Here is a 15,700-nt window from a genome sequence, read left to right on the forward strand (position 1 = left end):
TTTTGAAATAATTATAAACGAGCAGTCTAGTTTGTGCCTTCTGGCTCCTTCTCTCCCTAGGTATGGCTCGATGCCTGGCTAAGAACAAACGTCAGTGTTGAGAGCTCAGGTGGTGGAGAGAAGACAGGGAGGGCACAAGAGAAGAGGGGAGGGTCTCTGCAAACACCAGGGGAAGGAAGTGTGCATTCTTTGGTGACTGAGTCCTTGGTCTACCCTGTAGCCAGAAGCTGGGAAGACAAGGGTCATCTTGGTCCGGCAGAATAGACAATGTGACAGAATTAGAAACTGGGCTTCTAGCCGGGTGTGGTGCCCACCCTTAGTTCCAGCTCTTGGGAGGCAGAAGCAGAGGCAGAGGCAGAGGCAGAGGCAGACGCAGACGCAGAGGCAGACGCAGACGCAGACGCAGACGCAGACGCAGACGCAGACGCAGACACAGGCAGAGCTTCGCGAGTTTGAGGCCAGCCTGTTCTACAGAGCGAGTTCCGGGACAGCCAGGGCTACACAGAGAAATCCTGCCTTGAAAAAGAAAACAAAACAGAACAAAACCCAAACAACCAAAAAGAAACCAGGCTTCCACGCCCAGATCCCGAGCCCGGCGACTGTCGGCAGGCCAACCTCTCTGGGGTTCGGCATCCTTATCTGTGAAACGGAGGAACACAGGGCTTGGGGAAAGGATTAATTGAGAAATGATTTGAGAACTGCAAAGTGTCATAGAAATGTTGGTGAGGATTAGAGACGTGATAGAATTGGTTGGTGTTCTAAATTTATTATAATAAACTCAGATATAAATTTATTACACTGTAGCCAAGTGCTCCAAGTATACATCTGCCCCGTGGCTCCAGTTGGACCTCTTCGGAGGAGCAGATGCTTGGGTACGTCATAACCCGGATGTGAGCCACTGTACCCATAAGCCTAGGAGCCCGGGCTTATAGGCATATTTTTTATATACTTGCATGTATATACATCTATAGAGATTTTTTTTAAAAATCCTCTCCACACACTCCGAAATACATTCTGTGAAAAATATTAATCTAGCAAGCAAAGCCTCCATCTTGAAAGCGCTGCAAAAGTCCCTCAGTGTTTTGTTACTGGCGAGTCAAACCGACTCACTCTGGATCACGCGAGGCCCGGGACGGCGCGTTCTCTAGTTCTTTCCACCAGGCTTGACAGACGAAAGACTCTGGCTGGACCTGCACGCCTCCTTCTTCGTCTCTCTCTCTTGGCTTGACTTCAGGGTGGCTTTCTTGGCTCCAACCTTCAGTGAACAAAAAGAACAAATACACAAAGTCTGTCAAGGCAGTCAGGGCCCCAAAAAGCCTATGCAATGTTGTGGGTTTTGTTTGTTTGTTTAAAGATTTACTTTATTTTTAATTATGTGTATGTGTGTTTGTACATCTATGAGTACATGCTATGGAGGTGCCTGAGGAGTCCCGAGATGTCAGGTTTCCCCTGGAGCTGGAGTCACAGGCAGTTGTGAGGTGCCTGACGTGGGTGCTGGGAAGCGAACTCAAGTCCTCTGCAAGAGTGAGTGCCGGCTCTCAGCTGATGACCCATCAGTTCCAGACCCTGAACAGCCTTTGTTTGAAATGTGAAATACATACACATGTAGATATGAACAAAGAGGCACAATGATTGGTTGTTGCCATGCTCCTCAGAGACAAGCCCCAGGCTCGATGTATCCTCTCCAGCCTCTGGACCGCTTTCTCTCTTTCTCCAGTTGACACTGTAGGTTTGAAATGGGGGCTGTGTGCTAGGAGGCTGTCACTCCTTTCTGAGTCTCTCTCAGTCCCTCAGCAGGGGACAACATGGTCGCCACAGGCCTGATGCTGCTCCCAGGTCACAGCTGGGCTTTTTGGATGATGGTGTCTCTCTCCCAGGATTGGGGTTTGTGGGCTCTGATATGTCATTCACTTACTTTCTGTCACATGACTGGGATGAGGTCTGTAGAGATGTAGTGGTGGACAGTGTGTGTGTGTGTGTGTGTGTGTGTGTGTGTGTGTGTGTGTGTGTGTGTGTGTAAACAGAATCCAGTCCTCTCTCGTGTTTTTGGCAGGATGCTGGTCTTTGCGTCTATCTATACCTCTCCCCTTTGTGAGCAGGTAACCCTCTTGTTGGTATAGAACCCTCTTGTTATGTATTATAGATACCTTGGTCTTTTGAGTCCTGTCAAACAGGTGCATGCTTCCTAATGCTTTGACTCTAATCTTTAGGACACACGTACACACAGGGCTGATGAGATGGTTTGATAAGGTGAGTTTTAGCTGTCACCATACACCTCCCCCCCCCATACTCTGATTTCTTCATTTGTCACATGGAGACCAGGCTGTGGGTTCTATCTTCTTCACAGACATTTGGAGTCATCCTGGGAAATTGTATATATATTTTTAAATTACATCTTATTTATTTGTGTGTATGTGTGTGTATTTGCGTACATGACACAACACGCATATAGTCAGGGGACAACTTGCAGGAGTCTGTTATTTCTCTCTTGTGAGTACTGGGGACTAAACTCTGGTCGCAAGGCTTGGTACCAAGGTGCTGTTACATGCAGAGCCATCTCTCCAGTCGCTGGAGCTAGAAAAGCTACCTCATAAGCTCTGTTTGCTTTAGGGAGCTTGGAAATTAGCCTTGGGAGTGGCAGATGGGGGCCTTAAATGTTTTTCTTTTCTTTCTTTCTTTCTTTTTTTGCTTTTTGGTTTTTTTTGTTTTTTGTTTTTTGTTTTTTTTCTAGACAGGGTCTCTCTGTGTAGCCTAGCTGTCCTGGACTCACTCTGTAGACCAGGCTGGCCTTGAACTCACAGTGATCCGCCTGCCTCTGCCTCCCGAGTGCTGGGATTAAAGGCATGCGCCACCACACCTAGCTATGTTTGTTTTCTTTTAAATAACATTATTTTATTTTATTTGTATGAGTATTTTGCTTGCATGCATGTCTGTGTACCTCATGCATGCCTGGTGCTGGTTAAGGTCAGTGGAGGGTGTTGGAAGGTCTGGATTACAGACTATTATGTGCCACAGTGTGGGTGTTGGGAATCAAACCCAGGTCCTCTTGCCACTGAGTCAAACCTCCACCCGCTTGTTTTATTTTTCATTTTGTCTTATGTAGTCCAGGCTGGCCTTGAAATGGTGAGATAGCTAGCTCAGGCTAGCCTGTATGTGAATTGTAGACACGTGCTACCTATGATTGGGTTTCTGAGTCTGGACAAGCTGAGGTGCCTATTTAACACATCAAAGCCGACCTACCTGGCCTCCAGGGTTTCCAGCATCCCTCAGTCCTTACCTCTTATGAGGCGTGGCTGGCATACCAGACCCTCTGCCTCGAACTTTCCAGCCCAGGGGCTGGGTTTCCTCTCCCCCAGAGGCTCTTCCCTCTATAATTCAGACATTTTGGCTCCCTCCTCTCCCCTCCCCTCCCTTCCTCTCCTCTTTTCCCCTCCCCCTCTCCTCCTCTCCCTCCCTCTCTCTCCTCTCTCTCTGTCTCTCTTCTCTGTCTCTCTTCTCTCTGTCTCTCTCTGTCTCTCTCTGTCTCTCTCTGTCTGTCTCTCTCTCTCTCTCTCTCTCTCTCTCTCTCTCTCTCTCTCTGTCTCTCTCTCTCCCTCCTCTCTCTGTGTACGCATTTTCTGTCTTCCTACCCCTCTTCTGTCATGGCAACTTGCCTGGCCTCATTCCTTGGGACCGGTGAAACTTGCCTGAAAGCTGGCCCAATAAACCTGCTTTTATCCTTTAATTGGGTTTGAATTGGCTCATTTTGTTGTCGGGAATGCCTATCACCTCCCACACCTGGTCCTTGGATGTGTCCTGAGAGCCTGCATTCCGAATCTGTCCAGGGGAAGGAAGCCTGAGATTTCTACAGTAGGCCACTCAGCCACGGTGGGACCTGACACCCAGGCAGGAAGAAAACAGACAGCAACCAAGATCCTCTCCCCACTGTGATGTTTTTCCCTTCGAGCTTCTTTCTCTGGATTTTTCAGTAAAACTGCCACCTGCAGATGGTTCCTAAATGTCACTGCCCCAACCCGTTGTGGCACCAGAGCCAGAAAGCTGCTCACTGAAAATAGAGTCCCAGGTCCAGGTGGTGCCACCCCCGTGCCAGCCAAAAGTGAGGGGATAAGGGACTTTTTGTTATCTATTTGACGTGGCAGGGAAAGCAGATGTGGCCATTGACCTAAGAGGAGGAGGTAACCGTTGACTTTGGACATACTGACGTAAACAGGAAGGGATGGAGCCCAGGCAGAGCGCAGCCTGAGATGGCCTCCAGACAGACAGCACCCAGGCTTCAGTCAGACATCCATGGGATCACAGAATATACCCCAAGGGACAGAAGCCAGTCTGCAACAGTGCTGTCCAGGTAGAAATTATACCCTGGGCTGGCTTTTTCTGGCAAACCACAAGGCCCAGCCCATTCCCAAGCAGTCACTGGTACCTTAACTGTCTCCCCCGCAGACCTCTGTTGCCGCAGACTGGGTGGGACCCCTTGAAAGAGGCTCTGGAGTTCTGCCCACTGACCTTTGCCTTCACGGCACTTTGACCAAAGTAATTATTAGCACTTGTGTTTCCTTAACGACAACAACAAAAAGTAGTCCCATGGCGAAGCCAGGAAGGCAAGGACTTTTATGAGTTTTCTGGTCTGGGCCGCTTGTCATCCCTTCATTCATTATTATTCCTGGCTAGCACCATGGATGTCTTTCCCTAAGCCTTTTCATATACATGAAATGTTATGTATGGTGTTCATGTGTATGTATGTATGTATGTATGTATGTATGTATGTGTATATGTGTGTGTGTATATATATATACATATATATGTATTATTCATGTGCACCCATGTATATATACATGTCAGTGCTAAGGAAGTTTGCATTTTAGATCTTTAGATCAGGAATGCCTAACCTGTGCGGGCACATTTGTGCATGCATGTATATTAAACTCAAATATGTGTTTGTGTGTGTGTGTGTGTGTGATTTATACATAAAGAATTCATGCCTGCCCTTTTGGAGGTGGCATTGTCCCTTCAGGGATGTGCAATAAACCTCCACACTTGCTGTCACCTGCAACATCCCAGGTTCTCAGCTCACGTCTGTCACAGGGTGGAACCTTGTGACATCAGCGGCTGCTTGGGAATGGGCTGGGCCTTGTGGTTTGCCAGAAAAGGCCAGCCTAGTGTATAATTTCCACCTGGACAGCACTGCTGCAAGTCTGGCTTCTGTCCCTTACGCTGTGTTCTGTGACCCAAGGATGTCACACGGAACATCCTTCTCTATGCCCAGCAGTATGGTAGCCTGGCCTAGACAGTCAGCAAGTCTCTAGGAGATGTTTTAGAACATAGGAAACTAGAAAAATGCTCGCTTCGGCACTCAGCCCACAAACAGTGACAAAAGACTGTTGGCTACAAGGGAGAGAACACCAGGAGGGATGACCAAGCCACGGGGCCCTGGAGAGAACACCAGGAGGGATGACCAAGCCACGGGGCCCTGAGTAGAGGAGGCACTTCCAATGCTTTCCCTGTCAAGTCAAATACATGGGGGGCGGGGGCAAGCCCAGAAGAGACCTCACAGGCATGCTGACTCTAGCTCTCTCAGGATTCCAAGTGTGCAAGGGAGGGGACCCGGCGTGAGAAGCCTGGAGCAAGGCTTTCTGCACCCTGGAGTCCTGGACGCCAAACCTTGAAGGGATGCTTTCACGGCTGGAAAAGGGGAGGACTGCACTCCTGGCAGAAGTATACTTTGTCCCGTTTTTCTCCAGCCCAGAGGATGCCTGACATTTCAGAATCTCCAGGTCAGAGAAGCGTGACGCTCCTAGGACATCTGGGCCCTCGAGACATCTCTGTTCCCTTACATCCTCAGGCGGTTCTTAGACAAAACCTAGCTGCATTTCTCCATGTTTATGGGCGAACGAGAAGCCTCTTTAGGCAAAGGTCTCAGATCTAAGGGAGACCCCACCCTCCACCCCTGACCCCAGGACACTTTTTGTCCTCCCAACATCCCCCTCTGTCTAGTTTTGGGATAAAGATATTAAGAAAGAGACTTCTGATCTTTAAAAATGTTCCTTTTGACCAAGGATGGTGGCACATGCCTCTATACTAGAGAGACCGAGGCAGGTGAATCTCTGTAAGTTCAAGGCTAGCCTGGTATACATAGTGAGTTTTAGGTCAGCCAAGGTTATTTAGTGAGACCTTGTCTCAAAAAAACACAAAAAGATTCTTATGTAGAATATGTGTTTTTCCCCCCAATGATAATTTTGTTAGGCATAATAGAAATAACGGAGACATGAGAGGAACAGGGGACTCTCATCTGAGGGTCTGAAGCCTCTCACCAACAGAGATACGAAGATTCCAGCTCAATCAACATTTACTATAAAGGCTGCTGGGCCTAGAGTCAACATTCCTTTCATGTATGGGCATTTAATGTCAAAGCAGCTTAGAGCTTGAGTGTGTGTCTGATCCCGGGTAGGGTCTCATATCCCCCCACTCCCCCACCCCCCGCAGACATTGCCTGAGATTCTCAAACAAAACTTAACTCTATCAACAGCAAGCTATCCTGCCTTCCTTCACCCCAGTAGGTTAGCCTTTAATGTCGTCCTGCCATTTGTCTGTCAGGGGAAACCACCCAGGGATAAGCCCGTCAACTCAAACCCCACCCAAAACCCTACATATGACTATTATAAACCAACCACAGCTGGAGCCCTGACCCTCCCTTGAGGAGCCCATGCAAACACTTGGGTGTATGTCTGGCTTTATTCTGAGCACCTCTATTTCTCCTGACCCTTGCGCTTAAGCCTATATAAAAGTATCTTGAGTAAAAATCTTTGTTTTCTACACTGGCTAGTCCTGAAATGCTTTTCATCGCTGATGCTATGACTCCTGGTTTAGCCTGAGTTGAGGTCCCTGAAGCTTTAGGGACACTAAGGCTGTTAGGGGGGTGTCAGTCTGGTGTGTGTGTGTGTGTGTGTGTGTGTGTGTGTGTGTGTGTGTGTATGTGTGTGTGGGGCATTGCGCCTCCTTCATCTGTGCCCCCAAAATGACAACAGATTTGTCTCCTTTTTCATTTTCATGTACAGAGGAAGCGTGTCTAGCCTCAGGCTTCTACAAGCTCGCCTCTGCTTTCCAGAGTGTGGATTGGGGCATTTCCAGGAAGGGCTGGATCGCAGCTGTGACGGTTGATTATATTTTAAAATGTCATAGTCTTGATTCTCAGCTCTTAAAAAAGAATCTTTTAGGTGACGGTCCCTCAGGATTTCAGAGAAATGCTTACCCGAACCGTGGTAAGTTTATGCCCTGAAAGACAGTAAGGAACACCCACTTTCTCCTACCTGAGGCTCCATGGAGGTCTCCTCATTAACCGTGTGGCTGGAGACACACAGTCTCTGATCCTCAGACCCTTCCTCTGAGGGAGGGCTAGGATAAACCCTGCCCAGGAAGTGAATAGGATGTCTTGCTGTTCCTTGTCCCACACTCCCAAGTGCTTGGTTACCAGCAGATGTGAGGTAACTGTTAACGTACTGTTTCCTCTCTGTCTGGCTCACCTGGAGACTTGAGCTCTGCATCTTGCTCTTGACCATCTCTACAAACATGCGTCTCTTTAATACAGAAAGGACAGTGACAACATTTAGCTTAGACTCGTAACTGCCTTTTGTGCCAAAGAGGAATGGGTTTCTGTTTCTATTTTAAGATTCGCTTATTTGGAATGTTGGGCCCTTTTGATGGGGGCTGGGGGGGGGATGACACACAGGCTTGCGGTAGGGGATGCTGTTTTGGGGGGTGCAAAGGCTCCTGGGTAGCTGCTCAGGGAATCTCTGTTTAAGATTCTAGCTAGGAGGAAACTGGTTGGCTCGGGGTTTTCTCTCTCAGGGGGCAAAATGGCTTCTGCTGGTAACAGGGCCTTGCAGTACAGGGGGCGGGGGGCGGGGGCAGAGGGTACAGGTGTTCCCACAGTGCAGGTGTACGGAGGCCGCCCTGTTCCTCAGGTATTGCCTGTTGGGAAGTCACCAACAGCCAAGAGCATGCTGCTCTGACTCAGAACTGTTGACCCCGCGCTGTCTTCCAGACCCTCTATCTCAGGGGTAGTTCCCAGAAAAAAAGACCCTTCAGAGGTACAGAGGGTCCCAGGGTGAGGGGGCAAGCTGGGCTTCCTGTTCAGATGTCAGCAGGTAAACTGAGGGGTTGGTAGGGAGAAGTTCCCAGAGAGCTGTGGGGCACAAAAACTGATGCCTGCCGAGCTCTGGGTGTAAGAAAAGGAGGAATGAGGTGTGAACCAGGAAGGCTGGGTCCTTCCTACAGGGCCTGGGAGGTGGCCGCCTATGGCCTGTGGGTCTTACGTGTTCTTGTCTCCCAAGTTTCTCAGGGAAGCTAGAAATCCAGCATGCTGAGATATTTATTACTTAAAAACCAGAACTAAAGGCAAAACAAAAACAAACAAACAAACCCAAAGCAAAATGTACCGCCACCGAAAACCTCGGACCAAAATACATCCCGCGAGGCAGCCAAAGCCCATCTGTGGGCAGCTATTTGTGACAGCTGCTTCCGACCCTCCCGCCTTGGCACCAAGCTGGTGTTCCGTCAATACTCATTGGTGGGCTGCCAGAGCAAGCGGTGCCGGAGTGCATTCAGGCTTCATAATGAAAGCACATTTCTATGAGACTATGTCTCCATCCAATATTGGGACACACTTAGACTAAATTATTATTTGTTGTTTATCTGAAGTTCAAAAAGGCAGAGGATGTACGTAGCTCAGTAGTAGTGTGTGTTCCCGGCAGGCAAGGGGCCCTGGCCTTCATCCCCCAACACTGCAGGAAGCTCTACAACGCCCCCCCCTCGCCCCACGAAATTCAGATGTAACTGGGTGTCCTGTTTTACTTTTCCCTCCAGGCTTCCCTGATACCCACGGAGATGGAGGGAGTGGGGCCATCTCCTGGGACACGGAGATCAAATGCTTGTCAGTCTCTTCCGCCCTCTCAAAACAGCTGTCCCTGAAACTCTTTGAGGCCTGAATTTAGCTGACAGCTGCCCTCTGGGTATTTTGTACTTAGAAGGCCTGGAGCTCGCAGCTGTTCAATATTTATCATGTTGGGGCTGGAGAGATGGCCATTTGGAACTTTGGTTCCCAGCGTCCACATTGGAGCCTTATGACCAACTGTCTGCAACTCCATTGCCAGGACATCCTAACATCCCATGCCTTCTTCTGGCCTCTGAAGACTACTGCACATGCGCGTGCACGCACACATGCACACACACAGCCCTTATCTCTGTGCGTTCCTCTCTTCCGGTTTTCCGCTCTCTCTGCAGCAGACCCTTTACCCAATCCAAGTCCCCACGAGTATGCTGGCATATAAAATAGATAAAGTAAAGATCCTCTGGTTAACACGGGGCTGGGGGTGTCAAGTCATCCCTTCCATGGGACCCAAGGAGTCTGAGGAAGCCTGGCTCACAGCTCCCAAAGCCATGTGTGAATGGGGGCCGATTGGTGGATAGCTGAGCCCTGAAGGGCAGAGCTGGACCAGGGAGCTGGACTCAGGGAGCGAGGGCATCAAGAGCTGCTTTAGGGCTGTGACTCAGTGGACACTTGGTGCTGCTTTTTCACCGAAGCTGCTTTTACGGATGTGGCACATCATGTCACATGAGGCCCTTGGCGGGGGGGGGGGGGGGGGGGGGCAGGGGGGGAAGGGAGAACACTGGGAACAGCTCATGCGCTGTATCTGGATGACACGGTGCACTGGGGACCAAGCTGGATTGCTGTTTCCCACTAGCTTCCAGGAAGCCCAGAGTCAGGCAAAAGCCCAAACTGTAGGAGTGAAGGCTGCTGCTATAGTCCGGAGCTTTCATCTGCATTCCGGGTCCACTTTGTACCCCCCTTGCCCATGTACTTTATCCTTAGGACAGAAGACTTGGGATTCCCCACTCCCTCCCTCCCTTTCTACTTTTCTCGTGGCTTTGTCTCCAAACCCCTAAGCCATCTAGTGTCCAAGATGCTTTGTTTCGTCAGCCAAAAGGCCAGTGGGATTTCCTTCACTTCGGGACCCTGAGTTAGATAGACACTTTTCCTGTCTTCTAGTCCTTTCTCCAAAGTGCCAGTAGGCGGTGGGCAGGGGTAGGCTGGGAGGGAGGGCGGAGAGGGGGTACCGGCGTCCCTGGGCCGTGTACAGCAGGGTTCTCACCCTTTGGAGGACGGGCTACCTTGCGCGTGGCTGCCTGATCTTGCCCGTTCGTACCTGCCTTTCATTGTCTTTGACGGGGCAACTGCAGGCTGTGTTTTTCTGTTCTTGGTCCTCAACTCGATCCTGAGTGAAAAACCAGGTGAGAGAGAGAGGCGGGGGGGTGCCTTTAGTCCATCCTGACCCGGTCCAATCCGGGAGAATACCTACAAGGGTCCCTAAGAGATGCTGCCCAAATCAGAAGAGGCATGTGGGAGGATGGACACCCCTCCTCCCTTTTTTTTTTTTTTTAGCACGTTTCATTCACACACTGCATTTCCTACCTATATTCATTTTTTTTTTCAGCCTCCCATCCTGGTGCCTCTCAATCCATTCTCATCAATACATCTAATGACGTCTTTACAAATTTTCTTTTATCTCGCTTGTTTATTTATTTAGTGTCTGTGTGAGCCATGAGCTCATGCGGAGGATAAAGGGCAACTCATGAGACTCCATCCCCACCTTCCACTTTATGGGTCCTGGGGAATCGAACTTATGTCCTTAAGCTTGGCAGCAAGCACCTTTTCCCAAGGAGCCAATCTCACCCGCCCAATGTCTATTGGTTTCTAATCCTTGGCCACAGTGAGACAGAGCCAAAGAGCCTCCAAGGTGATATCTGGGCCGAAGCCAATCTCAGAAAACAGTGAGTTAAATTAGCACAAGGATGGTGATGATGGCCAAAGGCATCATCGGATGTCCCGCTTGCTCAGGCTTTATACCAGTCCTCCTGTTGAATTGAACCCTGAGGACAAGGAATGTAAAGTACCGACTTGGGATGGGGTGGGGGCGGGGGCGGGGGTGCCTAGCTGAGGCCACTCCAGAAAGCCAAGCCTCTGGCCTGGGATTTGACAGGCTGGAGCCTGGAAAGGGAGTGGAGTTTGCTACACCCCCAGCCAAAGCAGCCACTGAGAGCAGCTGTTCTCACACTTCTGGCCCCGGGAAAGGGCTCGCAGGCTTCTGGGAGGGCAGCTCCCGAGTGTTTAAAAGCTTTCTATTGAAAATTCCCATCTGAGCCATTCATGGAAAGTATCGGCTCTTTCTTGGCCGCAGCCCCAGCTGCATTCACCAACTAGAAAAGAATGCTTTTTACAAAAAGGGCTGCCTGCTTCGTGGGAGCAGGAAACACCCCCCCCCCCGGGGGGCATGTTGCTGGGCTCTCATCTTGGGGGGGGGCAGTGGTCTGAAAGAGACCCAGGACCAGCCCTGACCTTCTGTTGGAGTTGCCTTTCTCTCTCCATAGTACTGAGCTTTCCGGGGTGCTGCCGGCGTTCTGAATATGTACCCCTTCCCCACTACCCTGAAAAGTGGGTCTTGTTTGCCACCGTCATTGTTGAGAAGCCAGAGACACAGAGTGGTCACCTACTATGGCTCAGAGCTGGGCACAGACTTTTGTTTGACTCCAAAGTTCTTAATTCTGAGAGAGGTGCCTTTCCTGGGAATGTGGAAACAAGATAGGACTCAGCACAGCACTGCCATAACCCTCCTGTCCCGTGGAGTGAGCTCTGAGGTCCCAGGCTCTGTATGCGTCTAGCACTGAGGTTTTCCTAGTGTTTTACAACCAGTCTCTTCACACAGTCGAAGGTGTTAGGGTACAGAGAGTTAAGCTTCTCTCAGAAAGACAAATAACAACTGTTTTCCCTCATGTGTTCTTCCGGGGTTTTCTACAGACACAGACTATAAAATTGTGTATGTATATATAACACGAGAGTAGAAGCAAAAATGTCTAGGAGACCAAAGGGGCTTGAGGGGATGAGCGAAGGGGCCTATAGGAGAGGTTGAGTGTGTGCGCATGACGTACATGTGCATGAGCGCGTGTCTGCACGTAACCCAGTGCCCCGTGCAAGGCCTACACACCGAGGAAAAGGAAAGAAAACGTGTGTTAGTTTGAAGGCGTGCCTTCTGAGTCTGGAAAGTTCTGGGTTGTGAAGAATTGCTTAAACATGAAAACTACATTGGTGGATGCATGTGCATGCAATGTGTGTGTCTGTGTCTGTCATCTGTCTGTCTGTCTGTCTGTCTGTTGTGGAGGAATATGGTTTTGAAGCCCTAGATGGGAAACTTCCCTCCCTTGGTCCTAAACCAGTCCATCTTTATGATATTACACAGGAAACTTTGAAAAGTGCTAATCCTCCTTGAAAAAAAAAATTTAAACATTTTCCTTTAAGATCCCTTCCCTTGAAAACAAGGTTTCAGCTGGGTGTGGTGGCGCACACCTTTAATCTCAGCACTCGGGAGGCAGAGGCAGGTGGATCTCTGTGAGTTCAAGGCCAGCCTGGTCTATAAAGTGAGTCCAGGGCAGCCAAGGCTACACAGAGAAACTCTGTCTCAAAAACCAAACCAAACAAACAACAACAACAAAAAAGAAATCAGGGTTTCATTTTCATAGACCAGGCTGGCCTCAAACTCTCACAGAGTGACCTGCCTCTGCCTCCTAAGTGCTGGGATGAAAGTGTGTGTGTGAGTGTGTGTGTGTGTGTGTGTGTGTGCGTGTGTGTGTGTGCGTGTGCGTGTGCGCACCAGCCACTGCATTCCATCCAACTTCCTTTAAAAAAAAAAATGAAAATACATTCCTAGGATGGACAGATGATTTAGAATCTCTTTTCCCCTAGAAAACAGTAGTTTTTGACACTATGTAAAGCCACGGGCCTTGTATGAAAACCAGAGGCCTGGAACGACACCCTCACCATCCTGGCAATGGGAGGTGGGGAAGATTAGAATGGGGGTGTAGAAGTTTCAGGGACTGTGAAACAGAGGGCTGGGAGGGAGCTCTGTGTCTGTTGCTGGGCTGCCAGGCATTGTGACCCTTTTTGTCAGTCTCAGTTCTTCTCTGAGCCTGCTGGCCCTGGATGAGCCCCTCTGCAAGCTGTGGAACGCGGCAGGTGCAATATGGCGTAAGTGCACCCAGCCAGCAGGCACACGTGAGCCTGAGCGGAGCGTGCCATTTATCAGCACAGTGTGGCCGTGTTGTAGCGCTCTCTCTCTCTCTCTCTCTCTCTCTCTCTCTCTCTCTCTCTCTCTCTCCTTCTCTCCTTCTCTCCCTCTCTCCCTCTCCCTCTCCCCTCTTCTCTTCTCTTCTCTCTCTCTCTCTCTCTCTCTCTCTCTCTCTCTCTCTCTCTCTCTCTCTCTCCATACTACAAAGCCCGTGGATTTGCAAGGCCCCAGCCCTAGCTCTGCTGGGACCCCCTGCCGCATGTTGAACTGGGACATTTTGGGTCGCCCACGCAGGATGTCTGGTGCTAAGGGGCTGGACGGCCTCATTATGTATGAATGAGGCAGCTCGTGAATAATGCATGTGACACTGATTATGCAAATCCTCAGGTCCTTACATTTTCAGCCAGCCACGCCACAATGGGCTGTTGGGGGCCCCTCTGAAGTCCTGTTCTATGGTTTTGTGTCTATCCTTGAGGACCTGGCCTGCCAAATCTCAGGCGGGGGGGGGGGGGGCACCTTGGGAAGAAGTGGGCGCCCTGGCAAGTCCATGCTCAGATAACTACTACGGTTGCTCTGCTGTGGCTTCAGCCTGAGGGAGCCCATGGCACACATGTGTGGAGGCTTGTGATGTTTGATTCAAAGAGATGGCTAGGTTTGGGGTTGCTCTCACTGTTGGGGTTGGGGTGAGCTTCTCTACAATGACTTTCCTCCCCCTCCCTGTACTGCTTCCTGGATGGGGACGACGGGTATCCTTTTTTCATGGCCTGGCATCCTCAGAGCACACACACACACACACACACACACACACACACACACACACACGGTGTCACATCTATATTGATGTACACGCACACAAGAGTCATGCATATGCCTATGCAAACACTGTCACATATACACACATTTGAGCGTGTCCACTGTCATGCATATATGAATACTTATGCACAAAGTCATATTCATGCAAATACTCACATATCCACATGTACCCACACATACGTATATGCAAGGGCATATAGGCATGCAGCTCCAAAGTAAGGAAAGATCACAGTTACAAGGAGGATCCTGGGGCCAGCCCAGCATATAGCACAGGTCTAAGGGGAGATACTTGGGGTCATGGCGCAGACCTATTTACCAGCCACTGCATGAGCCTGGGAAAACCTCTCAACACTCTGTTTTCATTTTTCCTTCTTCTTTTACACAGGGACCCGTTTCATGTGACTCAGGTGGGCCCCAAACGTGCCTATCAATGCTTAACCCTCCTGTCTCCACCTCCTGAGAGCTGGGCTCACAGAGATACATCACCTCACCCAGATTACGTAGGACTGGTGATCTGACCCAGGCCTTTGTGCATGCTAGGCAAGCAAGCATTCAACCAACTGAGCTACATCCCCAGCCCAGGTCTCTCAACCCACGGAGGCTCCGTTTAAAAAAAAAAAAAAAATCAGGATTATGGTTGTACCAGGAACCCTGGGTCTAGCCTGCTGAGGGTCAAGAAGAGACAGTGGCAGGGGGTTAATTTCCTTGTCAGCCTGATCCAAGCCTGAGATCTGTATTGTCTTAGCAAGAGTTGAGGGGGCAGAACTGGAGAGATGGCTCAGTGGTTAAGAGCACTGCCTGCTCTTCCAAAGGACCCGGGGTTCAATTCCCAGCACCCACATGGCAGCTCACAACTGTCTGTAAATCCAAGATCTGATACCCTTGCATGAATGCGTGTAGATTAAAATTAAATAAAAAGAGGGCTCAGTGGGTGAAGGCGCCTCCTGCCAAGCCAGACAACCTGGGTTTGATCCCCAAGACCCACATGGTGGAAGGAGAGAGCTGACCCTTGAGAACTGACTTTTGGCATCCACACACATGTGGTAGCACATGCATACCCACACTCGTGCAGGTAACGAAATAAATAGATGTAACTAGAAATGATACAGAAGGACACTGGGGTTCAATGAAACTAAGAACCTGCTTAAGATCTCACAGCAGGTGGGTACAGCGCTGAGCTGGCTGGGTCTGTGGCCATAGAAGCTATTCTGCCACCAGACGCGTTTGGGTTGGTCCTCCTGAAATTGTCATATTATTTTATTCCTTTTTTTTCTTTTCTCTCTCTCTCTCTCTCTCTCTCTCTCTCTCTCTCTGAGACAGGGTCTCTCAACATACCTCTGGCTGGCCTGGAACTCACTATATAGACCAGGCTGGCCTTGAACTCATAGAGAGACCTCCTATCTCTGCCTCCCGAGTGCTGGGGTTAAAGGCGTGTGTGCCACCATGCCCGGCTGTCCTATCTAAGGGGCCAAGCGGCTCACCTTCTGCTGCTTGAAAGCCCTGTTGAGTCTCTTTTCCTGGTAAAGCTGCTGCTCTGTGCGCTCCAGGGCCTCCTTCAGCAGCGCCTTTTCCTCAGCCTCTTTGTAGACATCGTCTTCCAGCTTTGCCACCTGGGTCTGGTACATCTGAACGGACACTTTGCTATGCCTGGGTGCATGGAGAGACAGAGTCCCCTTTCCCCTCCTCACTGTCCCCATTCACCATCAAGACCCCCAACCTCTCTCTAGGTCCTTCCTTATGGGGGTTGACTTCTTATGACACCGTAACAAAGACTT

The 15,700-nt window shown here is 49.9% G+C and overlaps 1 protein-coding gene across 7 annotated transcripts in view; it reads right to left on the minus strand.

Moving 5' to 3' along the window:
* Positions 1 to 15,700, minus strand: part of FHAD1 (forkhead associated phosphopeptide binding domain 1) — a 117,752-nt gene continuing 102,052 nt past the window's right edge. For 3 of the 7 annotated variants that reach the window (XM_084784910.1, XM_084784908.1, XM_084784907.1), the window contains 4 exons: positions 15,407 to 15,572; positions 10,200 to 10,268; positions 7,518 to 7,571; positions 1 to 1,255 (listed from right to left, as the gene is read on the minus strand). In XM_084784910.1, coding sequence (XP_084641036.1) covers positions 1,145 to 1,255; positions 7,518 to 7,571; positions 10,200 to 10,268; positions 15,407 to 15,572 — 400 coding nt within the window. In that variant the 3' untranslated portion in view covers positions 1 to 1,144. Of the gene's footprint in view, positions 1,256 to 7,517; positions 7,572 to 10,199; positions 10,269 to 15,406; positions 15,573 to 15,700 lie in introns of those variants that run through there. The other 4 variants (XM_084784911.1, XM_084784909.1, XM_084784906.1 and 1 more) reach the window with 3 other exon arrangements.

Source organism: Acomys minous (genome assembly GCF_964271855.1).
Source record: "Acomys minous genome assembly, chromosome: 6".
In the NCBI taxonomy this organism is placed as follows: domain Eukaryota; kingdom Metazoa; phylum Chordata; class Mammalia; order Rodentia; family Muridae; genus Acomys; species Acomys minous.